Source organism: Mustela nigripes, chromosome 17 (assembly GCF_022355385.1).
Source record: "Mustela nigripes isolate SB6536 chromosome 17, MUSNIG.SB6536, whole genome shotgun sequence".
Lineage (NCBI taxonomy): Eukaryota > Metazoa > Chordata > Mammalia > Carnivora > Mustelidae > Mustela > Mustela nigripes.
Genome location: NC_081573.1, coordinates 27009226 through 27034172, shown reverse-complemented (window position 1 = coordinate 27034172; position 24947 = coordinate 27009226). Strand labels below are relative to the sequence as shown.

The window sequence follows — 24947 nt, the reverse complement described above, 5'->3', positions numbered from 1 at the left end:
ATCTCTCTCTGTCAAATAAATAAATAAAATCTTAAAAAAAAAATTATGTAAATTGGGCGCCTGGGTGGCTCAGTGGGTTAAGCCGCTGCCTTCGGCTCGGGTCATGGTCTCAGGGTCCTGGGATCGAGTCCCACATCGGGCTCTTTGCTCAGCAGGGAGCCTGCTTCCTCCTCTCTCTCTCTCTGCCTGCCTCTCTGTCTACTTGTGATCTCTCTCTGTCAAATAAATAAATAAAATCTTTAAAAAAAATTATGTAAATCTTAAATTTACAGAAATTTATATACACCTGAGAGCGGGAATCCCCCCTCGGTCCTTGTTTGCTCTCCAGCCCTGCACCTTTGTTGGCAAGGCCAAGTGTAACTTACAACATGCCAGGGTCTTCCCCTGCCCTGTGGACAGCCCCTTGGGAAGGTGGATTAGTCACCCAGGGATAAGAGGAGGCGAGAGAGGCCGGCCTGGGGGGGGGTGGGTCCCACGGCTGCTGAGGGTTGGGCTGCCACCACGGGACCCGGGGCCTCCTCCAAAGGAGCTCTCAGCCCCTGGTGGGCACAGCCTCATGTGTTCCCCTGAATTGTTGCTTCCTGAGCTGTCCGGGGTTTCCAGGAGGAAGGGGTGGGGGTTCAACTAATCCTGCTCATGTCCTTGAGGAAGAAGCTGTTTTCCTCCTTCACCTTCTTCTGGGGAAGCCCGCGTGAGGCCTCCTCCTGGCTTTCCAAGGCACATTTCTGTGGGTAGAGGGGTGCGGACCCTTGACCCTTGCCTGGGGGAGCGGCCTTTCCTGGGTGAGGGACAATAGTGGGATCGTCCGCAGGCTCAGCTACTTCCTGGTCCATCAGGGCTCCGTGGTTGCTCCCGGAAGAAATGAACTCCGGACAGCTCAGGCCAAAGAGGAGTGTAGCAGGAGGTTAAGGGGGAGCAGACAGGACGGCTAGAAGGTGAAACAGGACCATAGGTACCTTCAGAGGTGAGCAGAGCCAGAGGGAGTGGCTCTTTCTGCAGGGAACTGTCTCCACGCCGCCCCTCCGCCCACTGCACCCCCCACCCCCCGCCCCTCCAGCCATACAGGAGCCACCACGTGGCCGCTGTGCTCCCTGGTTGATGTCTCGGAGCATGTGAGCCTCTAGCCGGGCTGTGTCCCTGGGGAGAGGCATTTTTGACTGACCTTTGCCATCAAGGTCCAAGTGGGTGACAAGTGGCTCCCTTAGGCACCAGCATGGTGCTGATCCTGGAGGCTGGGGCAGTGGGCACTTGGTGGGTGCCACCCCCGCCTGAGCGCCATGCTGCCCTGCTAGCATCTTGGAAGATTCCAGCAGTGTGGGGGCAGGGTGCGGGGGTGGGCTGTAGGGAGACACGGACCATTGCCCACCCGGCTGGCTTCGGGCGGTGGTCTCAGATTCAGTATGTCATGACATCTAGGGCACCAGGATATGTAGGGCTTTGGGGGAAACCCAGTGTAGCATCTTCCTTGTGCAGATAGGGACATGAGAGCCAGGAAGAACAGGAGCTTCCCCATGGTTCTGCAGACTTAGCGGGGGGCCAGACCGAAGGAGGGGGCCCCCCGGGGGAGGGGACCCCGCACTGCTTTCCTGGGTGCAGGAGGGGTTTCCCTGGGGGCGTGGCAGGGGATTTTAAGGAGAACACATATAACCTTAAAATTAATTGCTAACGGATACACAGCACAAAACTCAAAACACCCCTAGCCACCCACTCCCCCTTCCTGGAGGCCACTGGTGGTACTGGTTTCTTGTCCCAGGACGATTCCGTGTGTGTGTGCACACATGGAAATGTATATATTTCTCTCCCCTCCTACAATCCCTCTCCTTTTCTTACTCACTAACCTGTTTGATGTGATTCCCGAGCAGTTAATGGAGCACGGCCACCATGCTTTGTATGTGAGCTTTGTATTCTGGAAGGTTCACGTACCAGCCATGGGTGCTTAGCTTGATGAAGTTCTGTAAACTAGAACCAGCATTGGCCCGGGAAAAACCTGCCCAGTTTCCCTGAGCCTGCCCGCTGTCCCGTGCCCCTGCCCAAGGGGCCGGCCACCCTTACACCTACGCTCGAGGTCCGAACATCGGCGTGTTTATTTTGATGTGTTTGTGAAAAAGTTAAAGGCAGCCTATCCAGGCTGAGATTTCCCAGGGATTATTGCTCAGGATGAAAATCACAGTCTTGGGTTCAGTCTTGATCTGGGGAGATGTCAGAGTAGCCTGGGATGCTCTCTTCTTTTGTGACCTTGGGACAAGCCTGAGGTTCCCCCTGGGGCCCTGGGGAGGCCTTGTCCCTGTGGCCCTCAAACCCAGACTCCCCCATTTCCTACAAGACATTGTTCATCTGGAGTACACCCCTCTGCAGGACAGGAGGGGAACCCGAGGGAAATGGCTCGACATTTGCTGGCCGATCGATGTGCCTCAGTCTACACCGGGAACATTGGGCCTAGCCCCTCTCTGCTTCTCTCTGCTCTCATAAGCTGGTCAGGCTCTAGACCCGTTGGCTGTGTGACCATAGGCGAGTGTCTTAACCTCTCTGAGCATAGGTTTCCTTACTTGTGAAGTCAGGATGCTCAAACTCTCTCCTGCGGGGTTACTGTGAGGATTACACGAGCCCACTCTGTGTTGTACACCCAGCCCGGTCCTTGGCGTGCATGCCCAGTGAACGGTCATTCTTGTCACAATTTCAGTGACCATGCTGCCGGAGGTCTTCTCCCTGTCCCCAGGCCTGGAGCTGCTGGGGAAGAGGGAGAGGAGAGTAGGGACAGAGGCCTGCTTCTCTGCCCCGGTGGCATCTGTCCCAAATGAGCAAATGGCTCTCAGCAGGGCACGGGGAACGGAATCTCTCCCTGGCTGGCTGTGGCCGGCCAGCCCCAGGGCAGCTGTCCTGTTCCCAGATCCAGGGTTCCAGGCTGGGTGGCTGAGGCAGGCAGGTTGGGCGGGGGCCTGGGCAGCTGACAGAGCCTCCTGGGGGCCCAGGAGGCCAGCTGCAGCCTTGGAGTGGAGCAGAGCGCCAAATCATCACTTAACCCATTCTGTTCCTGCAGGGGTGGTTGCTCTTCCAGGCCCTGAAATGGCTCCCCTTTCCTTTTCGTTGCCTCATTTGCCCTGTGAGTTCTATGTTAGACCGGGGGTCTCCAGCAGGCCATGCACGGACCATATAGGGCCTGTGAGGAGTTCATTGGGCATGTTTAAAAATTGCAGTGATTCATATAAACATTCAGCTCTCTGACCTTCCGGGAAAATCCAGAAGATCTGATCCTGCTGAGCACACTCCGGGCAGCAGCTTGGATTGAGCCAAGGAGTGGGGTCATTTGTGACCTGACGGTCTCCCCCTCTTTCCTATTCATCTCTGGTACCCCCGTGGTTATTTGGGATCCTGGCCTAGAGGAGCCCGTCAAGGTCAACTCTAGCCTCCCCTCCTAACTGAGCCTTGAGTTCCCTGAGGGTCTCTCTAGCTCTGCTTTGACCCCCTCCCAGGCCAGCAGACTCACTACCTCCTGAGTACACCTTCCCACGTAGCCTCTGCTGATAGAATCCTATCGTTCCTTCCTGCATTCTCCCTGTAGTGACTTCCACTGGTTGGACTTGGCTTGACCCCTTGGGGCCACACAGCAAACTCAGTCCCTCTTTCCCATGAGAGCATTTCAGATATTTGGAGACAGCCCTGAGTCTGCCCCCCCTGGGCTCGACAGTGTCTGTTCCTTCATTTTCCTTCCTAACATGTGGTTTCAAGACCCCCCATTATCCTGATGTCCCTTCTTGGTCACCTCCCCATGGGCCCATGAGCTGGTTTTTCCAGTGCTGCCCTGTACACCCTTGGGGCTGTGAGGACATGCTGGGGGGTGGGGTGGGGTGGGGTGGGGGCTTCTGTTATAAAAGGAACATGTAATGCATGGAAAGTTTTCTTCAAGGCCAAATACTTCAACATACCTACAGCATTTCCAAGTGGGGCAGTAGGGGTCAGTTTTATTTTTCTCTGTGTGGCTGCCTGTATTTGAATCCCCGCCCCCCGCCCGCCATGGGGAATTAAAAAAGGTAAAAAAGTGAAGAGCTTGGGACAACTTTGCTTTAATCAGCTGATAGTGGGGCCTGTAGGGGCCTGGCCATGGAGCACTCACTGCCGGGAGCCCTGCATGGAGAGACGATTATGGGGAGCAGAGGAAGGGGAGGGGTCTGTTTCCCAGGGATGGACAGTCGAGGTCAGGTGGTGGCTCTAATATGGAAGGGGACGTTTTAGGGGGTGGGAGCACCCGTAGCAGAGGTACTGAGGCAGGAACGTGTTTGCCTGGGAGCTGGGGGTGCAGGTGCCTGGACTGGCATCACACCGGAGCTGGGGCAGGGTCCTCGGGGGCTCAGGGCCTGGACGCAGGTGGAGGACTCTGAAGGCCGTTCTGAAAGTGACGCGCTCCACAGCAGTAATGACCATACTTGTAATGGGGCAACGGCCTTCTCTGGAGGCAGAGTGGGTTACTCGGGCTTTCCCAAGTGGGGGCCGGGTCACCTTGGGCAGGTCATTTCCTCTTCTCCGGCCGTGGTTTTCTCCTGTCGGATGGCATAAAGGTGCTGCGAGGACTAATGTTGCTAATGCTCCCCAAATGCTTAGCCTGATGCCTGGCACCTGGGGTCCCCCTGTGCTACTTTGCTGGATAGTGTGGTTTTTCTTGTGCTTGTGGGAGCTGTAGGCCCGTGCAGATCTTATCAGGAGCTTACAGCTGCACAGCGATGTGTGCGTGTTGTGCCTTCTCTCATTTTACGGATGCATAGGCCAAGTCAGAGGTGCAGGACTTCTGTCTGGGGCTGCTGGGCTCCTTGCCTGGGCTCTTTCCACCCCACAGCCTGGCACTTAGAAGGTTTGGGGATGGGATCCCTGTCCTGGGGGTTGTGCCTGGTGGAGATGGCTTGCAGGGGCCACTGGTTTCCAGAGAACACTTTTTAACCTAATAAGGAAGGCTGAGGGTTGTGGGGCGGTTCTTTGGGTGGGCGCTGGGCACCTCCTGGCAGGAGCTCAAGCCCCCAGCTGGGGCAGGTGAGTTGGAGTCCTGTCCCCAGCCTCTGTGGCCGACTACCTGGGCTGGGTGAGCCGGACGAGGGGGCTGCAGGCTTCTGTTTTGATCTGGACCTCGGGGTCTTTTTGATGCCCTGCTGGTCTGAGTGAGGGACCGTGGCACATGCCTCCCTCTGGCCAGGCCAGGCTGGCCTCTAGAGGGATTTCCCTCTCTCTGTGGTGCCCTGGGCCTCGGGGCCTTGGGGTCCTGCTGTTGCAAAGGGGCTGCAGAGGGGCTGCACAGGCTTCTCCGGGTCCTGCCTGTGCCCTGCTCTCCGCCAAACCGGGGTGTGGGATTGGCAGCGATCAGTATCCACAAAGGGAATCTGGTGGGACCGGGCAGTGGCTTGGCCCTAGAGTCCCCATGTGGGATGTGGTGGGCGCTTCACTCCTTGGGCCTCAGCCTTCTCCTCTGTGACACGGGACACGTGGTGGTGCCTGTCCTGACCCAGCGCTCTGCCCTGTCAACAAACGTGACTCCTTCAGGGCGTGGGAGTGCGCTGAGTGCCTGAAAGCTCCGTGCACACGCCAGCGGCTTTGTGGGTGGAGGGACGGTGGCCGGTTTCTCCAGCCAAGACCACCCCCGCGACCACTCCCCAGCTGTGCACCGCCTGCTGGGCTCTTCCCGGGCGCCTGACCCCTGCTCTGTCTCCTACCGGGTCATCTCCTTGCCTTCTCGGAGTCAATATTCGAATTGTCCCACTTGACTTTTGAGACGATTGAGGCCCAGCCAGAGAGAGACACCGTGCGCCGGTGACCCAGAGCCAGGCCTCGAAGCCCAGTCGGCTTGATGACAAACCTGTGGTTGGAGTTTCCCACCTGGGAGATGGCGCAGGCTGGGTCCAGTGCAGAGCACCCCTGCGGGAGCACGGAGAAGAGTGCACACGGAAGTCCTAGAGCTGGGCACACAGCAGGGCAGGACCCGAGCTCCACAGTTTAGAGGTGGCCCCTCTGTGGCTGTCTGCTGTGGGCCGAGGAGCCTGTGAGCAAGGGGGCAGGATGTGGCCCTGCTTCTGGACTAGTCTTCAGGTGCTTGGGACCTCCCTGCCCACGTGACCCCAGACCACCCTGGGCCTCTGTGGGCCTCTTCCCATTTGTTTCTCAAGGGAGGACGGAGCTTCTGTGAACCTCTCCCCAGGGTCAAAGTGGAGCAAGGAATACTGTTAGCATGGAGTAGGGCAAGGGCAGGCCTGGACCTATGCTGGGGCCCAATCAGGGAGGGAAGAAGCTAAGGGTGGGAAAGAAGGTGGGGAGTGAACTGTGGGTGGGGGGGGGTTACAGGTGGGGGGGCGGGGAGGGGAAGGGCCTGGTGCTGCAGGCTGGGGGCCGCTGGATGGAGGGGTGAGCTCCCGTCATTGCCCTGCCATGTGCTCCTGGGCGGCACCCCAGTTCCTGAGTCTGGTGTCCTTGTCACCAGCATCCGGACCATGTTTCTGGTGCCATGGTGCTAAACAGAGGCGCTAGATACAGTCCCTAAGAACAGGGAGCATGAGGGTGTTTTCCTGGCTCTGTAAAGCCACCCAGAGGTCCCCACCTTCTCCCCCAGGAGCCGGTGTTGTAGGCCTTGCCGGAAGAAGGCGTCTGCTTTTTGCAGGGGTCAGACGCGGACTCCGGACTTTGGAGCCTGTATATACTGTCCTCTCCTGTCGTCCTTTGGTCAGCTTCCTGAAGTTCTGGGGGGTGGGGACCTGGGGGTGAACTTTGCTTCCGGGACCCACACCTGTGCCACTCTCCCTGAGGCCCCTGGGCTCGGTGAGGGATGGAGATCCCCCCGCCCCCCTGCCAGAGTGGCCTGTGCGGGAAACCACCCAGCCCACGTTGCACTGAGCAGCCGCCCCGGGGCCCCCGAGGCCGGCCCCTGCCAGCAGTGGGCCAGATGTGTTTTCTTGGTTGGTGTAGGGAGCTTCTTCTGTGTGGGTGTCCTCGCATGATGTGTGGGCTGCTATGTTTTGATCGAAGGGAGCCAAACTGATTTTCCTGGCCCATCCAAAGCAGAAAGTTAAATAAACACAGCCAAGTATTATCACAGGACGCGAGGAAAATGAACTCTGTCCCCACGGGCGGCCCACATCTGGCAAGCGCTGGGCCTCTCAGGGCGGTGGGATGACACAGATGTGATTGATGGTAGGAGGGGCTTGCTGTAGTCCCCACCCAGGGGCAGGCCTCCTCCTCCCAGGGCTGTGTGCCATTCCCGGGGCCTGGGGAGGCTGCGGGGGGTTTGTCTTTGGCTGCGTCCCTTGCCGTCCGCCAGGCCCGGCAAGGAGCTTTGCCTTTAGTGGGGTACCCCCTTCTGCTTTTGGAGGCTGCTTTTCCCTTGTCCATCCTGATGCTCACAGCGGAAGTGCAGCCTGTGAAACGGCCCAGGCACCCGGCCCCGGTGTAGGGAGGTGACCAGCATAGCTGGGACACAGGCCGACTTGTCAGAATTTTCCATCCCTCTGCTCAAGGCCATGGTGGGCCAGAGTCTATCGTTGGCATGTCCCCCGCCTTGTCACCTGACAGTCAGCCCTCACTGAACTTAAGTGGACTGGACCGCTTCCCGGAGTTCCATATAGGACGCCGGACGGGAACTTTGGGCTGGGAGCAAGTGAGCCCTGTGGCATTCCACATTCCCGAATCCTGCCGTGATTCAGGTGGTGCATGGGCGAATGAGGCTTGTCCCCCGCTCCACACTTCTGTGTTTATTCCCCTATTAGGCAAGTGTTACTTGGTATGTTTCTTCTAATATCTATTAGAAAAATTGTGAGTAGCACTGGATGTGTGATATCACGTGGAGTGTCCTTTGGAGGTGAGAAGGGAAGGTCTTTAAGCAAAGGAGGGAGGCAGAGGTAAAGTAAAGTTTTCCGTAACTCTTAGTGCAGGCTGTGGGTGCTTCTGGCCAAGCTCCCGGGAGGTCTGGGGAGGCCCAGCTAGCCCTGGGGACCGGGCAGCTGAGGGGCCGGTCACCACTCTGGGTGTCCTGCATGCGCAGGGAAACTCCCACTGCATCCACCTTGCCCGTCATCGTCTCCGGAACAGCAGGCAGGGGCCGTGCTGTCAGTCCTGCCCTGGTGGGGCCTGCTGCCTGGTGGAGACACCAGGACCCTGAAGGCCCCCTCCCCGTGCATTCTAAACACCATGGGTGGGCAGTGGGGCAGTGCTGGGGCACACGTCTGTGCCAGTGAAATGTCCCGCTCCCAAATCAGACTTATTAAAAGTATTGAGTCCTGAAACTGTAAAGTATTTATGAGGATTGCCCCTCCCCCTGGGAATTACCAAATGTTTGGAAATGGTCATTACACTTCGTTCCTGTGGACGGCTTGGGGTTTTTGATATGAAGGAGGAGACGGAGAGCTGGTCTGTGAATCCCAAACCAGATGAACACACTTACACACACACAGGCACATGCACATCAGTTTTCAATAAGAGACTCCGTTTCCTCTTTGCGTGTGTTTAAGATAAACCACATGTATAACAAGGTAGTGACATTTATTTACAGTATGTTAGCACAGAGGAGAAGTTGTTAAGGGGTTGTAAAAAAATATTAGTTTCCACTCTATGATGCTTTTTAAAAAAATGCAGTTGGAGAAAACGCGAGAGAGTGGGGTTCTGGTCAAGTCCACTCCTTCCTTTGCGTCTAGGCCAGTGGACAGAGCTGGGTGGGCGCTGTCCCTTTCTCTCCTGAGCGAGGGGCCGGACCCCAGGCTCTGTCCTGTGACCCCCACCAGGGGGTTCCAGCGCCCACCTTTAGGTTCCTGGCGCACAGGGGGCTCTTCTGTCCACCCCTCTGGGCATGGCAGAGGTGCCCTTGGCTTTGTCACCTTCCACCAGGGTTGGACAGCTGGTGGCTGAGTACCCACTATTGCCACTGACACGGGAAGGGGGAGCCAGACCTTGTTGTAAATCCACGTTTATAGCTGCATGTTGCTGGTTAACGAGATCGTGCAGGGGTGACTGTATGAAATGAAATATATATATGAACGAGGAGATTAACCTCAGGGAGAGGGGATTAAACCAGAGGACAGCCTGGGAGGCCTGAGGCCCTCCACGTGTTAAGGTCCAGACAGGCAGTTCCCCTGAAAGGGAATTTGCAGGAAACCGCCCCAGTCCCGAGCAGATTTACTGGGAGCATAGACACAATAATCCTATTTAGTGTCCCTCGCTGTGTGCCAGGCACTGGGCTAAGCTATTTACATGTGTTCCTTCATTTTGCCTTCAAATCAAATGGGGATTTTATGACCCCTGCTTTATCTATTTTTAGAAGTTTTATTTATTTATTTTTTGGACCCAGTGTGGGGCTCGAACTCATGACCCCCAGGTCAAGAGTCACATGTTCTTCTGACAGAGCCGGCCGGGGGTTCCCACTGCTGCTTTATAGATGAGGGCTTGAGAGTGGGAAGGGCCCTGGGGAGAGTGTGGGGTACCCCCCTAGGCTGCACCCAAGGCTGACCACATAGACCCAGCTCTGGAGGCTTCCAAAAAGAGGTGACATGTCAACCCTGAGCCAGGAGAGGCAGGTGGGTCTGGTGGTAGGTGCGTGAGCTCTGGGAGCCACGAGACCTGGCTTCGAATCAGAGCCCTGCCTCCTGTTTCTTATATAATTTAAGCGCCTTAAAAACATTCACGTAGGCCCTGGTTTCCCCGCCTGTAAAATGGGCGCCGTCCTACAGTCCCTCCATGGGGGCCTATGGGAGGATTACGCGTTCTACACATGATAATGTGCTTGGAGAGCAGGAGTGCTGTCTCTCACGTCACTGACGCGTGTGGTCTTGTGTCAAGCGAAGTGGGGGGTGGGAAAAAGAGGAGGTGTAGAGGGTCCCCTTAAAGGGGCTGAGAATGCAGGTGGGGGCGAGGCGCCATGGTTTCCCTCTGCCTGGCGCCTGGGCGTCGGGCTCGGAGCAGACACATTAGCGTAGCTTCTCGCTTTATCCCCCGGGGCCACCATGCAGGGTGGCCGTGTGCAGAGAGGATCCCTAACCCGCGCAGGCCACAGCACACCACGGTGGACAGGAGTTGACCTTCAGACATCTTCCTTTGCTTGCCCCCTGCTGCAGATGGCGGGCTAACCTGAGTCCAGGGGCTGGGTGGTCAGGGAGAGATTAGCGGAGGAGGTGAGCCTGAGCTCCGGGCAGGGTTTCTGACTGGGGGAGAAGGGTGGCTTTGAGGCTGGTGGTCAGGCTGACCCTGGGGCCTTGGACGAGAATCCTGCAGCTCTGGGCCTGGGTCCAGGTGTTGCCACAGAACCCAAAGGAGGGCCCGGCTGGGCCGGGCGGGGCTGCCTCAGACCCGCCCCCTCCCCCACCCATTTCTATTTCCTTGTTGAGGCAAATGCAATCTGATTGGATTTTCCTGAATTCATCTGGGAGCAGGAAACTCTTTAGTTACATTAAAAAAGAGACCCAAAGACTTCTAAGATTTTTTTCTGTGATTTTTATCATTCTTCCCGAAATGGGATTTGCGTGTACCGTGTGGAAGAAAATCAGAATTTTTTCTGTGGCCAAAGTGGCGACTCACCCTGGCTCTCCGCTGGTCCTCCCACCCTGAGCCGCCCCTGGGGCCCCAGCTGTGGGCTTCAGAGCTCCAGGCAGGGGCTGTAGTTGTGGGTGGTCCCTGCTGTCCAGGGGCCTGCTGGGCACCTTCCCCAGCTCCCACGCCTCCTTTCTGCGTACAGCGTGGGTCCTCACTGTTTCCGCCTGTTTCTGCTTCACTCCGAGATTGGATCCATTCAGCACCGTCCTTCATCTCAGAGCCTGGTTGTTCATTTATTTAGTCACTCAGCTCTTAGGTGCCTCCCCCACTGCCCCGGGACACAACTATGACAACGCTTATCAACGGGGTCTCCACAGTCTAAGGGTTGAAGGTCAAAGTCCCTTTCTCATCTTTCTCTTAGGTCCTAGGTCACTGGAGGTACTCCGTGCTTAAGCAAAGGAGGAAAAACGCCAGATACATATTGGACATATGTCTTAAAAATCAGCAAACTCTTTGTCCCAGCAATCCTGAGAAAAAGCACTGACCAGGTTCATGGCCGTGGGTGAGGGGTGCTGCAACACGCCTTCTCATATGGTAGACGGTGACCGGGAGTAGCCTGGGTGCCCAGCGCTGGGCCAGTGGCTCGGCTGGTCCCGGAGCTTCTGAGGACAGGGCCACCGTCACTGGTGACAGTGGCCCTGCATGGTTTTTATGTGAGAAGATGCTGATCACGGTACCTGGCTAAGCTAGAGAAGCAGGCTCTGGAGCCGTTAGTGGTGTTCAGTGACACGTGTTCTTACAGCTTCCTGGGAGGCTGCAACAACGTATTTATACCCAGAAAGCTGTACCTTTCCTTTCTCAATTTTAACTCCCATGTATTTGCTGGTTTTCGACATTGTACATTATTACTGATGTCAGAGACTTTTATAAAAAGAAAAAAGATGTTTAATCTAGGAAACAATAAGAAAAGGGCAACTCTGAGTGAGTTCTGAGTTTCTGGCGTACCTGAGACCCTAAGGGGGCAGAGCCTGGGGAGCGGGGGAGAGCTGGGGGGGGTGCCGTGGCCTGAGTGCTGGGCTCTCCGTGGCTTCCCGTGGCTTCCAGGGCTGGCTCCACCCCCCCGGCCATCGTCCCTCCCCTCCCTGCCCCTTCTGTGGCAAGTGCCTTTCTCTAGTGCTGTGCTCACTGGGCACCTGTCTTCCCAAATCTATACTCATTTGTGCCCTGGCTGGGACCTTGACATTGGCCGGTAGTATTTACACTACAGAAAACAGATGCTACACACCAGCGCCTTTTCTCCCCGAACCACCTGTGAAACACTGGCCAACACGCCACTGTCTCCACTGGTTTCCCCTTGACACCCCAAGGAACCTGTGTGCGTGGGGAGACCCCAGAGGATGGTTCCCCTGGTGCTGACTCAGGAAGGAATCTTCTTCTGTAAATTAGGATCATTGGGGAGAGAATCAGAGTCTTCCTTTGGTTGGCTGGCCCCGCTCAGTCTGGAGCTAGAGCTCCTGTTCGTTGAGGCCGAAGTGAGACAAAGGGGTTCAGAATTCCAGTCTAAGCTTCACGCTGTCTCAACTCTGTGACGTTGGGCAAGTTGCTTGGTCTCAGTTTGGTCATCTATAAAATGGGATCAATAAATGTACTTGTGGGATGGCGTGAGAATCACCTGCTGGGCCCCTCCCCCAGAGGTTCTGCTTTTCAGAGTCTGCATTTCTTTACTTTTTTTTCCCCCTCCTTTTTAAAGGCTTATTTATTTATTTACTTTTTAAGATTGTATTTATTAAACAGAGACACAGCGAGAGAGGAACACAAGCAGAGTAGAGTAGGGGGAGTAGTGGACGGAGATGGAGGATTCCTGCTAAGCAGGGAGCCCGACACAGGTCGAGATTCCCAAGACCCTGGGATCATGACCTGAGCAGACGCTCCTCAACTGAGCCACTCAGGCAGGCTCCCTATTTATTTATTTATTTGAGAGAAAGAGAGAGAGAAAGAGAAAGAGAAGGACATCTCAAGCGGACTGCGCACTGAGCACAGAGCCCGACTTGGGGCTCGATCTCACCACCCTGAGATCCTGACCTGAGCCAAAACCAAGATTCAGCTGCTCCCCTGACTAAGCCGCCCAGAGGCCAGGAGAGGCTGCATTTCTCACAACCTGCCAGGTGGTCTGGGGACCACATTCAGAAAAGCTGCAGAACTTGGTGCCTGGTGAGGGCTCGGGAGCACCTGATGTTGGGAACTTTGTGTGTGTGGACTCCAGGGCCGGGAAACTAGGGCGCCTGGGTTCCAGGTCTGCTTCTGTCTTCTCTGCTGCCTCCCAGGTGGCCTATTTTGCTTCTCTGGGACTTTATTTTCCCTTTTGTGAAATGGGTCAGTAAAGGCTTGACTCAGCTTTTCAGAAGCTGAAGGAGCATCTGTAAAAGCCCTCTGATACCAGGTGATTCTGGTTAAGAGTCGGGGGGAGGCTTTGAGGGCCCCTGGGTCATGCTGACCTCTGCCTCCTCACCCACTTGGGACAGGCATGGCTGGGCAAGTTGTGGCAGTGCACCGGTCCCTGGGGGCTGCTGACCTCCCCGGGCCTTGCTCCTCCTCCAACAGAGCTTTGGGGTACTGTGTCAATAAAATAAGAAGAGAGTTGTTCTAACTCGCTTGTATGCTTCACTGTTCCTGATTCCATTATCCACTAAAGTGGACGTATTGGGTGTTCCTGATTCCGTTATCCACTAAAGTGGACGTATTGGGTGTCTGTGACATTCAGTTTCCTCTTTTCCTGCCCCATAGCTGGGCTGGAACGGGCAGGGCCAGGGGTGCCTAGCTGGATGTTCATGGCTCTGAGCTAAAGCCACACTTAGAAACATCCCCACTGGCCTTGTGAGCCCGTGAACTGGCTTCTGGACAGATGCTCTGGCCCCCCTCGGCCCCACTGCCTCATCCAAGAAAAGAGGATTTTCAAGACTTTGTCAGAGGGAAGCTGGGAGGCTGAAGCGGGAGCCAGTGTGTGGGGTGCTCGGCATGGTGCTTGGTGCCACAGTGGAGGTTGGGTTTTCCCAGGGCAGCAGTCCTTGCTCTGGCCTGGATCTGCTCCAGTTGGATACACACCCAAGTGGCAGTGGAAAGTATGTGCGTGAATGTGTGCGGTGAGTGTGTGCCGTGCATGGTACTTGAGGAAGGGGGCGCTGTATGGACCAGGACGGAGAAGGCCAATAAATTTTAGCCTGCTTTGTTGAGGCTTTTGAAGGTGCATCCATGTGTAGTGAGAAGGAGAGCCCTGATCGATTAGTGATGTCTGCCACAGGTGCAGGATCAGGGAACTGGGCTAGGTTTGCCACATGCATTCCTTCTCTGGTTGGGTGAAAATCTATTTCTTTCCTACTTCCAGCACACGCGAAGGGCGTCACATCCCTCACCCTAGTTTTCACATTGTCCTTATCATTGTCTTCATTTTTAAGCAAAGAGTGGAGGAGAGGAACCCCATTTCTGCAAGGTTGCTCCAAATCCAGATTCTGCTGGGATTGGCGCTCCTGTTCCTTCCACAGATGTCTCCCAGCTTCTCTTTTGGGGCGTGTGGTGTGGGGTGATGATGGGGGGTTCGGAAAGGGAGAGGAGATGAGCCAACACAGAGGCTGAGCCCCTGGCTGTGACCACCAGAGGGTTCCACCTTTAGGGACACCATCCCTGCACTGTGGCAGGTACCAGGAGGTGGTGATGCCAAAGGACACAGGGCTGTCACTGGGCCCTTCCTGGGGTGGGGTGGGTCAATCTCCCAGGAAAACTGATCTTGCTGTTGGAGCCTTCCCATCTTCGTAAGTGCAATGAGACCGTGGCGGTCAGCCGGGGAACCTGGAGGAGAGAATGCTGACGCTGACCACCTGTTTACCTTGGGCTGTGTGCTTTTGGAATACCGTCTTATTCCATTCAGTCTCTGGACCCTCCTGTCAGAGGAGTACTCGTAGTATGCCCATTTCACAGAGGAAGAAACTGAAGGTCAGAGTGGATCAAGCATCTTGTCCCAGATGGAGGAACTGTCCTGGAGGGCCCTATTTTAGGACCCCCTCCTTGAGCTCCTCCGTTTTACAGTTTCTCTCCGGGTATCCTCATCTAGTCCATCTGTCCCACTCGACCAGCTCTGGTGGGTGACTTCTGGAAGGTTCACCTTCCCAGTAAGGATGAACCAACTTCATTTTTGGAGTTCTAGGACTATTACTGGATGGCCTTCTCACTGTTTCCTCGCTAAGCAAGGCAAGGGAGAGAAAAGGAAGATGATGGGGGAGCAAGATCCAGGCTTCTGACCCCTCAGCCCAGGATGGGCTGGGGGTATGCTTTATGAATAATTCTCAGAAAGTTTTGCATCTTCTCATGGGTGCTCGTTCTAAAGCCAGTGCTTAAGGGGAAAGTCAGGCTTTGCTAAGATTGCCGTAAACATTGATTACGAAGCTGCCGACTTGGAGACCCACCCACACTCTCTTGATGCGTTTGGGCAACAGCTTTGCCTCCCGCCTTGGAACGTACTGCCTTTGGTTTTCAGTACTAGATTGAGGGAAGAAGTCTTCTGGATAGGAGCCATGTTGTCCAAAAAGTAGATTTCTTTAAATCCTCGACTCACCCTCTTGGTGGTAAGGTGTGGACCGATGGATGAGAGGCCTGCAGGGCCCTCATCCTCGCTCCCGGGCTGAGCTCCCTGGGGAAAAGGCAGGTGGTCTTAACTGAGCTATTTCAATTGTTACTTTGGTTTTGGCAGGTGGTCAGGGAATCATGAGCGCTAAGTAAATGGGTCATGGTGTGACCCTGTTATGAGATCTTGGCTCCTCTGAGGGTCTGAGCTTGGTGCTGAGGAGGCTGCCGTGGGGAGTCTTGGGTAGTCTGGGCTTTAACTGCAGAGAACATTTGCTTCCTCATGCTGTCCCTCCTCCCAGCTCAACCTGCTGCCCAGAACCCATCCCCGCCTGAGAGGACCCTGGAGAGTGTAGGCCTCGTGGTTGGGTTTGTTTGCCCTTGACCCTAGTCATTTTGCCAGATGCCAGAGATGGTCATGGGCTACACTTTATAGCATATCTGTGTGAGTTAGACAAAAGGCTGACCATGCCTTTATGCAAAAGTTATGTACTTTTTGCTTTAGGCATTCCTAGCCCTGCACCAGGACACGCTGTTTAGTGGACAGAGTGTGGGATAAATTTGCACCCTCTCTCACTACCCTCTGCTAGGTCCCTCATGCAGTGCACAGCCCGCTCAACTGTACACAGCAGTCCTCCTTGCTTTATACTTTTTCATTCCTTGAGATTATTAGTACTACAAGCCAGGAATAGTGACACTCCATTTCATGTTTGACAATGGGAATCTGGGCTCTAGGTATATCCTTTATCTTCCTTGGCCCTGGCTTGGTGTGAGTGAGAGGGTTTCTTTAAGGATGAGCCCAGGAGAGGCAGTCATGTGCCCCTTATTTAGCTCACCACCTCCACTGGGACAGGGATGCCTCCAGGGAGCCTCTGTCAGACTCTGTGGGCCCAACGCCTTCCTAAGGGTGGGATGATCAGTGAGGCCAAGGCCAGTAAAGCACAGAGAGGTCCCCTAAGACTTTGGAAACACCACCTGAGAGTACTCTCAAAATAAAAGCCATTAATTGAGTGGTTCTTAGACCTCTCTTTGGCAGGCAGGTTGTGGTAGTGGTGTTCTAGATCTTTCTGATGAAAAGCATGGATCGTTTTCCCAGAAAAATGCCTGTCTATTCACATGTTTAGAGGCTTACATCCAGGAGCAGGGCCTTCTCAGATCCTTGAAGCCTGGCCAAGCGGCTGGCACTGGCGTGGCTTTGGGAGGAGGGACGGAGGGTTCCTGGGCCCTGCTGACCTTGCTGGGGTCTTTCTCTGGCCCTTGGGTCAGTACTTACTTCTCTTCATCTCTCTCATTCACCTCCTGAAAGTCTGCCTTAGAACTTGTCCTAAGATTTCCTACGTCTGACCAACCAACCCAGGCTCTGTCTGACCTTGACACCTGCCCCCCTGGAGGAAGTGGCCCTGGGGAGGCGGCTTACACACGTGCCCACCTGGTGCCCCGTGTCCCGTGCTGCTGGGTTTCCCAAGCCCTGAAGCCCCGCTCGCACACTCTTTGGGCCTCACTGGCATGTGTTGATGACAAGGCCATCCTGGTGCGCAGGGACAGGCTGTGGGCCCTTCTGGAGCAGGAGAGTTGTCCCTTATGAGCCTGCTGCTGGGTTGCGGAGACAGTGTCTGGTGAGGCTCATGAGCTGTATGCTCCCATGGGACAAGCAGACATCCAGGACTTGATCGTCCCAGATCCCAGTGCAGAGAGAGACTATGGAATTCTGATCTGTCAGAAGCCTTGATAGAGCTTCAGAATCCTTCTTAACACAGCCTAAAAGCTATGGTTAATATATCCTGTGCACGCTCCAATGTGAACACAGGTCCTGCCTCCCCTCTGTGTATCCGTACTTGCTGCCGCCCCGGCCCCCGGCCCTTTGTGTTCACACTCTCTGGGCCCTCTCCCTGTGCTCACACCCTTGTACCCACACTAGCTCTTGTTGTGTGCACACTGGCTTTGTGTACCTACCCTACCCTTGCCAATGGCCATCATTCACAGGAGCAGACATCCCTGTGTTCCCCTTGAGATGGGACAGGGTGAGGGTGTGCTTTGGCCTCAGTGGTGTCAAACACCTTTAAATTAAAGAGTTAGAGGGAGAGTCTGGGAAAGTCTCAGGAAAGCACCTAACTCCTCTGGCCAGCAGGACAGCCCCGTTGGGTGTTATGCCAATGGGCCACAGTGCTGTAGCCTTTTCTCTGAGATGCTTGACCCTCAACCCCAAAGCCATGGCTTGTTCCCATCAGGAACACATGAAGCATGGTGTGTTTCTACCTTCAATAGATGAAATGTAGGGATGGGATGTTAGTGGGGTACATGTCAGCAGGTGTAGGAAAATGCTTTCACATCCCATGGCACCGGGTGGGCTGGCCCACAGCTCCTTGCTGTGAGAGACGTGGTTCTGGAGATGGCGGTGTGACGTGGCCACTTGCCTATGGCGATGTCAGCCAATTTGAACTTCCCCAGCCGGCCAGTATCGGTTCGCCCTCCTCTGCCACCTCTGCAGGCTTCTCGTCTTTAGGAAGAGAGCCTGGAATCCTCCCTAGAGCTCCAAAATGGCAGATGTCTTCAGCCTTCCCATGATGGCGGAAGCCAGATCTTAAGGACGGAAGGATGTGGCATTTTGGGGACAGCCCCCAGACCTTCAGATCTGGAAGGTCACACTTCTCAACCAGAGGACACGGGGCTGTCTGTCCTGGTACCCGGGGTACACTGTGCACCAAGGGAGAACTGGGGTCATGCATTAACGTCACGGTGCCTGTGACCGACATGGTACCCGTAGGGACCATGCTGAAGACCTTGCTGAAGGTGACCAACAGAATCTCTGCATGGCAACCTTACAGACTGAGAATGGTTTCTTTCTTTCTTTCTTTCTTTTTTTTTTTTTTTTTAAAGATTTTATTTATTTGACAGAGAGAGATTACAAGTAGGCAGAGAGGCAGGCAGAGAGAGAGAGGAGGAAGCAGGCTCCCTGCTGAGCAGAGAGCCCGATGTGGGACTCGATCCCAGGACCCTGAGATCATGACCTGAGCCGAAGGCAGCGGCTTAATCCACTGAGCCACCCAGGTGCCCCCTGAGAATGGTTTCTTAGTAGAGGCAAAATGCGTAGATCTTGAAGTGAGTGAATGGTGAGGTGCGAAGGAAATGGATTTTCAGGTGTGGCTGTGGACGCTGTTAACAATAGCTCCCTTCACGCACGGCTGGCTTCAGATCGTTGGACTCATCGTCCGCCCACGTTTCAGGGGCTGTCTGGTTGGAATCAACTTAGCGAGTAAGATCCGTTTTTTCTGGTGCGAGGTCTTGATTCATATTTACACAGCGGTGGGTTTGAAAACCCACCGCAGCTGTAACTCGCTGAGTTAGGGCAAGAGCCTTGGCCTCACCCCAGCTCGCCCCTGCCTTTCATCGTCTGGATTCTGCATCTCTACTCTTAGGACGCAAACTTGGGAAAGAGAGAACCCTCTGTTAGTGTTCCTTGGCCTGTTGCTCCTTGTCGTGGACGTCCCCTCTCAGGTGTGGTCTGTGAGACTCTGGCTGGGGAGTGGGAGCCGGGACAGATACATGATCAAAGGGGCCGTGCCCTGCAGAGCCGGACTTCTTAATTCCCAGAGCTGTTCGAGTCCCAGCGCTAAACCTGCCGAGTGTATGAGCCCCTCTCCAGCAGGGCCCTCCAACACTGCACGCAAGTCTTCCTGCCACCCTATGGCTCAGGGACCGTTATGAGCTGCCTTCAAGATGCCAAGACTGAAGCCTAGAGGTTCAGTAATTTGCTCGAGAGGCAGAATCGGGATTCGAATCCAGGACGATAGCCTAGCCTGCGTGCTCTTCTCACTGCTCAGCTGCCCAGCATGCTTGTGGACTTGCCTTCCGTGGGAAGGGCAGGGGGTGCTGCTTATGAGTCCCGAGCTGCTAGGATCCTGGACAGCGTCCTCTTGTGCCTCTGTATACGGTGGTTTCAGGATGCATCAATCTGCCCTTCAGACCCGCTTGTGGGTTTTAGCCCAAACTCCGCATGTACTCCCTGTAACTGTGTAAGACCTCGGGCACGTCGCTTCGCCTCTCTGGGAGGCCGTTGATGAGGTGTACATGTGGTATTGATAGGAAGCTCTCCGCACCGCTCCTGGCTCACTGTGTATGCCCACGGCAGACAGTGACGGTGCAGAGGGCATGGGCGGGACCTGCTAGCTTCAGCCTGCACATGTGTAGAACTTCAGAGACCGTTAAATCTGGAAAATACTGTGTAGGCACATTTTTGGCTTAAACAAAGTTCCATTTTTACAGAGTCCATAACCCAGCTTTAATATTATTATGTGCCCCAGACTGGGATTAATTCCAGAATAAGAGCTTTATTATGTCGAATAGAGTTCCTCCCGTGCTCCCCTTGTGCTTGGCCTCCATCTCCACAAGCCTGGTCTTCCATGCTGGGGTACATGGGGGTGGAGGTGCCCCATGCCTGTGGAGCATTGTTCTGTGGGCTCAGGGGCAGGGTGTAGAGGTGAGTTCCTTTCTGATGTTACAGGCAGTGATTGCTGACCACCGGACCTTAGCATATCCCAAAGTCTATCTGTGGGCCAGGTGTCTCAGTGTGAATAACAGTGCCCCATGCTCTTCCAACCTCTGAGAGTGATCTTATTTGTTTCACAAACAAGCTGTCAAATTTCAGTGGTGGTTTAAGAAGCTTTTGGGAGGAGGACAGTGTCTGCGGGATCAGGGAGAGGTCTGAGTCTCTGCCGTCTTCCTGCAAGTGACAAATGACTTTACCTCCAGTGGAAACTCTGATCATAGATCGTGATCAGCGGGAGCACGTAAAGAAAGATCCTGATGCGGCATCTGGCTCTAGGCTGTGCTGTGATTGACTCATGATGTCTGTTAGGGACACGGAGGTGGGGAAACCATACTGATCCAGCACTTACTTGCTATTCAGATTTTATTCTGATTATTTTATGTTTCTGTGAAACCAGCAGAAGCTTCTTTGTAGGCTCTATCCCCTTGCTTCTGATTGTGGGTATTAGAAGGACCCCCACAAATGACCCTTCTTCCTTGCCCTATTCCCCACCCTGATGGCCTGTTTGTACAGTTTCAAAACTCACAGGCCCATCTCTGTTCTCTCTTTCAGTTGAAGAGGGGGAGGCCTCGGACTTCTCGCTGGCCTGGGATTCCTCCGTGACAGCATCAGGTAAATGCCCAGGGGGCTGCTGGGGGAGTTGCTGGGGGTCCTGGGGGGGGGTGGGCTCAGGAACTCAGGAAGCCACCCAGCTGGTTATAGAAATCATATTCTTCATGTCACATTCCTGTCTCCAGGCCAGACTACCCCGTGCACACGATTTTTATATCAGTTCCATATGGTCAATAAAATCTATTACATACGGAGACTAATATGCCCTATTCTCCTGGGGGACCACGTTTCCTTCATGTGGGCGCGTTCTGATGGACCACGATACCTCCGCGACACAGGCTTTGAAGCCCCCTGCCATGGGCCTCACTGCACATTCATTCCAGTCTAATTGCATAAAACCCACTTTAATAGGATATTTAAACTCCAGTGGAAATCAGTCCCCAGACTTCCCCTCCCAGACGGGGCTGCTCTGCTCTCCCAGGCTGGCAATTCGAGCCCATGCCTCTAGGGGGAGGTAATTGGGAAGTTCAGACTTCTGGGGTGCGTGGCCCCCGTCGGGTGATGCTGGTGACTTGGCAGTCAGGGGACTTGGGTTTTTGGCTCACTTCTGCCCTTGCATGAGCTCCCCTGTGCCTCAGTTTCCCCAGCTCTAAAAAGGAGTGAAGGGATAAAGTTTTCCTAACTCGAAAGTCCTACACTTTGGAGCTGCCTGTGGAACTTGGGATTAGAACTGGCTGTGGGGTCCCTGGGAGCTCCTGAGTGGAAGGTATGACTTCTGTTTGCTCTGCATCTGGCCAACACCTCTCTGGGCAATGGCCTCGGCTCCTAGTCCAGTAGGTGCAGCCTCTTCGGCCTCGTCCCTGTCCTAGGATCCTGATCGGCGGGTTCTGGATTCCTGACGGAGCTGGAGGCATGCCAATCTCAAGGAATCTTGGACCCGAGAAGACTTTTATGGAATCATTTAGTCCAACTTTCTTGTCTTCTAGCTGGGGAAACTGAGGCACAGAGGGAACTTTGCTCTGGGTCAGTAGTTCCAGAAATGTGGTGTGAGGCATCAGGCATATGAACATTTAATGCTCAGATGGTTATACATTGGATTTGTGATTTAATGGCTATTTGTGATTGATGCTAAATTCATGTAAGTGAGAAAATTGCGTTGACAGTTTTAAGTAATGGCGCATAATGCTTGGGTTGAGCAAAAATCATGAAGATGGTTTGCAAATGACTGAGATTTGGGAAATGCTGGTATAGAAGGGGAGTGGACAGCTAGCGAACCTGGGTTCCTGGGCTCCGTGTCCAGTGCTCTTTCCCACACGATGGGGACGCTGTTTGGATAGTCTGAAGGGTCCTGGCTGATTCAGTTTTGGGCACCGTTGTATCTGCAGGTGCCTGGCCCTTGGTGACAGGGGCTCTCTCCGTGGGAGAGAGGTTTTGTCCGAAGCCAGAACGAGGGGGGCAGTGCTCATATTTTCAGAAGAGTCCAGGGTTAAGACAGACCTGAGGGTCCACACTCGGTAGGCTGGAGGAAGGGACTGCAGAACCCCTGTCCCATCTCTTTCTGTGCAGGGGAGACACACTCCCGGGGTTGGTGGAAACACAGTGAGATTATAAATCTCCATGTCTCCTCCAGGGACCCTGACTCACATTGGGGTGCATGAGCTCAGGCTTCGGCCAACTTTGAAAACGATCCCCTTCCAAACCCCCGAACCAGGAAAGTGTCCAGCGTGGTGTCTGTATAAGGTCCTGCCACCTGGCTGCTTTCCCAAGGTGCCGGAGGCAGTGGAGACAGACAGGAACAGCAGTGCGGTGCAGGGAGAGCAGTGCATCAGTCGTGGAGGAGGACAGCCGTGCGTCTGGTGGGGGGCCCTACTGATGCCTCCCTAGGGCAGGGAACTGTCTCTCGGTCTGAGATGCCTAGGGGGCTGTATGGGGACCCTGCCGGTCTTGGGGTCTCTGCTGCCACTGTGGAACCTCAGGGGCTCTCTGGGATGTCCAGGCATCATGGAGGTGGCGGGATTTGTCCGTTTCCAGCCAAGAGCTGAGCAGGCCCCGTATGCGTGTGCAGAAAGAGGTACGCGGCTCTTTGTGAGTCCTCTCTAGTCCTCAGGGACTCCGTGGTGCCAGGCAGCTTCGGATGGTCTGCTCGGAGATGGAGAGAGGGAGGGCAAAGCATCCGGGCGCTGGATAATCCTCAGCCAAGCAATGGATTTTGTTTTCTTTGGCCCATTTCTGGTGACTTTTTTACAGTTCATGCAGTACATTTTCCTTCCCAAGTTCGTTGGGCTTGGGCTACAGAAGTCAGCTTGGATTCCCTGAGCTTGGGGGTCGTGAGCTGGTGCAAATCCTGGGTGAAGAGACGAAGTCAGTTTGGGAGACAGCGCTGGACGAGGGTGATGTCACATTTGTTGAGCCTGGACTTGGTGCGTGCCCGTGCCCGGCGCGGGGTGAACGCTTTCCCTGCGCTCTCTCCTCCAGCCATCCCCACAGCCCCGCGAGGCGGGGGCTCTTTCCAGAAGCTGCTCCAGAGCTTCTCCACAGGCAGGTTTAGGGCCGGCCATCTGGTGGCGGACGGGGCCAGCGGCCTGGTTAAAGCTGCTTTAGTATAACGCTTTTCATTAAGCTGAGAAAATGTCACTTGGCCGCATCAGAGAATGGGGGCAGGTGCCAAGGAAGATTATGGGGAGCAGAGCCTCCCCGAGCCGCCCTTGGCACTGCTCTGAGAACTGCCGTCTTCATTTGGCGGACAGGGGAAGGAGGCTCAGAGCTGTGTGGCAGCAGATCCGAGGTCCCCGGCCAGCAAACTGTGGAGAGGGGACTCGAACCTGAGTCCTCCTGTGGCCAGACCCTGTGGTCTCACCTCCACGCTGCCTGGCGCTGGAGGGGCAGTGAGGGCGAGCCAGACCCCGGGGGCGGGGGCATTGTGAGGGCTTCACGAGGGTCCCTGGGGGTACCAGCCACGGAGGGTCTTGGGCTCCTCCGATCAAGGGAATCCAGGGCGTGGTGAGCAGGGTGGGCTGAGGGCGTTTCACCAGGAGGAGCATGGGCAGCTCCTTTCCTAAGGGGGCCCAGCAGCCAGCCAGGCTGCAAGTTTGGCGTGGTGCCCTTCCCCCTCACCCGCTTTGCCCTGGCTCTGGGAGCATGATGGAGAACCCCAATAAAGAAGTAGAATGCTCTGTGTGCTCTCTGCTCACCTCTGGCCTCCTCCAGGTTCCCCTGCCCTGGGGGACCCTGTGGTCACCACCCCCAGGAACAACCCGACCTGCTGAGTCTGTGCCCTCGGGTCAGGCCCCTGACAGTGATGGAGAGCCCGCCCGCAGCAGTGTTCTCTGTCCGGGCTTCCCGGGAGTGGGGGTGCCCCGGCCTCCTCCTGCCCCTCGCCAGCAGACACCAGGCTCCTGAGAGCAGAGCCCCGGGACTGAGCACTGACCCCACACCCAGGCTGTGGGGAGCATAGTAGAGCTGGGGTTTTAAATCATTCCCCGTTGGATCCTGATTTTTTTTTTTTTTTTAACCCATGGTCGGGGGGTGATGAGGGAGCTGATAGCTTCTAAGGAGATAATTGAAGCATGATTCAGAACCTGTTTTGAGCCACAGATGCCTTTGAGCAACGAGCGGGAACATTTCACATGTGATTTCAGGGAAGTTCGTGGGTCTGAATGCCTTCGAGATGGGAAGTCTTTTGGGAGAGCCCCAAAGAGGTCCTCCCTGTCCCAAGGCTGGCCTATGGCCCAGGTGAGGGGGCAGGCTGGGGAGGGTCTGTGGTAAAATGTGACAGGTCCTACTAGAGGCACATGGTGCCAGGGACCAGACCCAGAGCTGCCGGGTCATCTGAGTTTGTGTATATTTATGTATTTATTATTAAATTATTATTTTTAAAGATTTTATTTATCAATTTGCCAGAGAGAGAGAGCAAGAGAGAGCATGAGGGAGAACACAAGCAGGCGGAGGGGCAGAGGGAGAAGCAGACTCCCCACCCAGCAGGGAGCCACATGTGGGACTCAATCCCGGCACCATGGAATCGTGACCTGAGCCGAAGGCAGCCGGTTAACCGACTGAGCCACCCAGGCGTCCCTATATTTATCATTTTTTAAAAAGTTGTTTATTTGAGAGAGAGAGGTCACACATGGGGGGGAAAGGGTAGAGAGAGAAGCAGGCTCCCCGCTGAGCAGGGAGTCCGATGTGGGATTCCATCTCAGGACCCCAGGATCATGATGAGCAGAAACCGAGAGTTGGACTCCCAACTGACTGAGCCACCAGGGGCCCCTGTGTCGCCTAATGTTTTTAAGGTTTATCTAAGTCATAGCCTGTACCAGTCCTGCATTCTTTGTTATGGCTAAATAATGTTCTGTTGTATGGGGAGATCACATTTTGTTTCTCTCTTTGTCCATTAATGGACGTTTGGGTTATTTCCCCCCTTCGGGCTGTCGTGAATACACTGCTGCGAACTCCCGTGTGCCGGGCTCTGCTGGAATACTCATTTTCAGCTCCGGGGGGCATACACCCAGGAGTGGAACTGCTCAGTCCTGTGGTGACTCTGTGTGACTTTTTGAGGAACGGCCGAACTGCTGCTCACAATGGCTGCCGCATTTCACGCTCCCACCAGTAATGTGTGGAGGTTCCAGTTTCTCCGTATCTTCACCAACAGTTGTTATTTTCCTTTTTAAAAATTAAAAAAAAAAAATTTGGGGAGCCTGGGTTAAAGCCTCTGCCTTTGGCTCAGGTCATGATCCCAGGGTCCTGGGATCGAGTG

General features: G+C 54.9%; 1 protein-coding gene across 1 annotated transcript in view; it reads left to right on the top strand.

The window, feature by feature from the left end:
- ZNF423 (zinc finger protein 423) overlaps positions 1–24947 on the top strand; it is a 332069-nt gene that overhangs the window by 43042 nt on the left and 264080 nt on the right. Inside the window, exon 2 of the mRNA XM_059381198.1 lies at positions 20198–20257. Coding sequence (XP_059237181.1) covers positions 20198–20257 — 60 coding nt within the window. The remainder of the gene's footprint in view (positions 1–20197; positions 20258–24947) is intronic.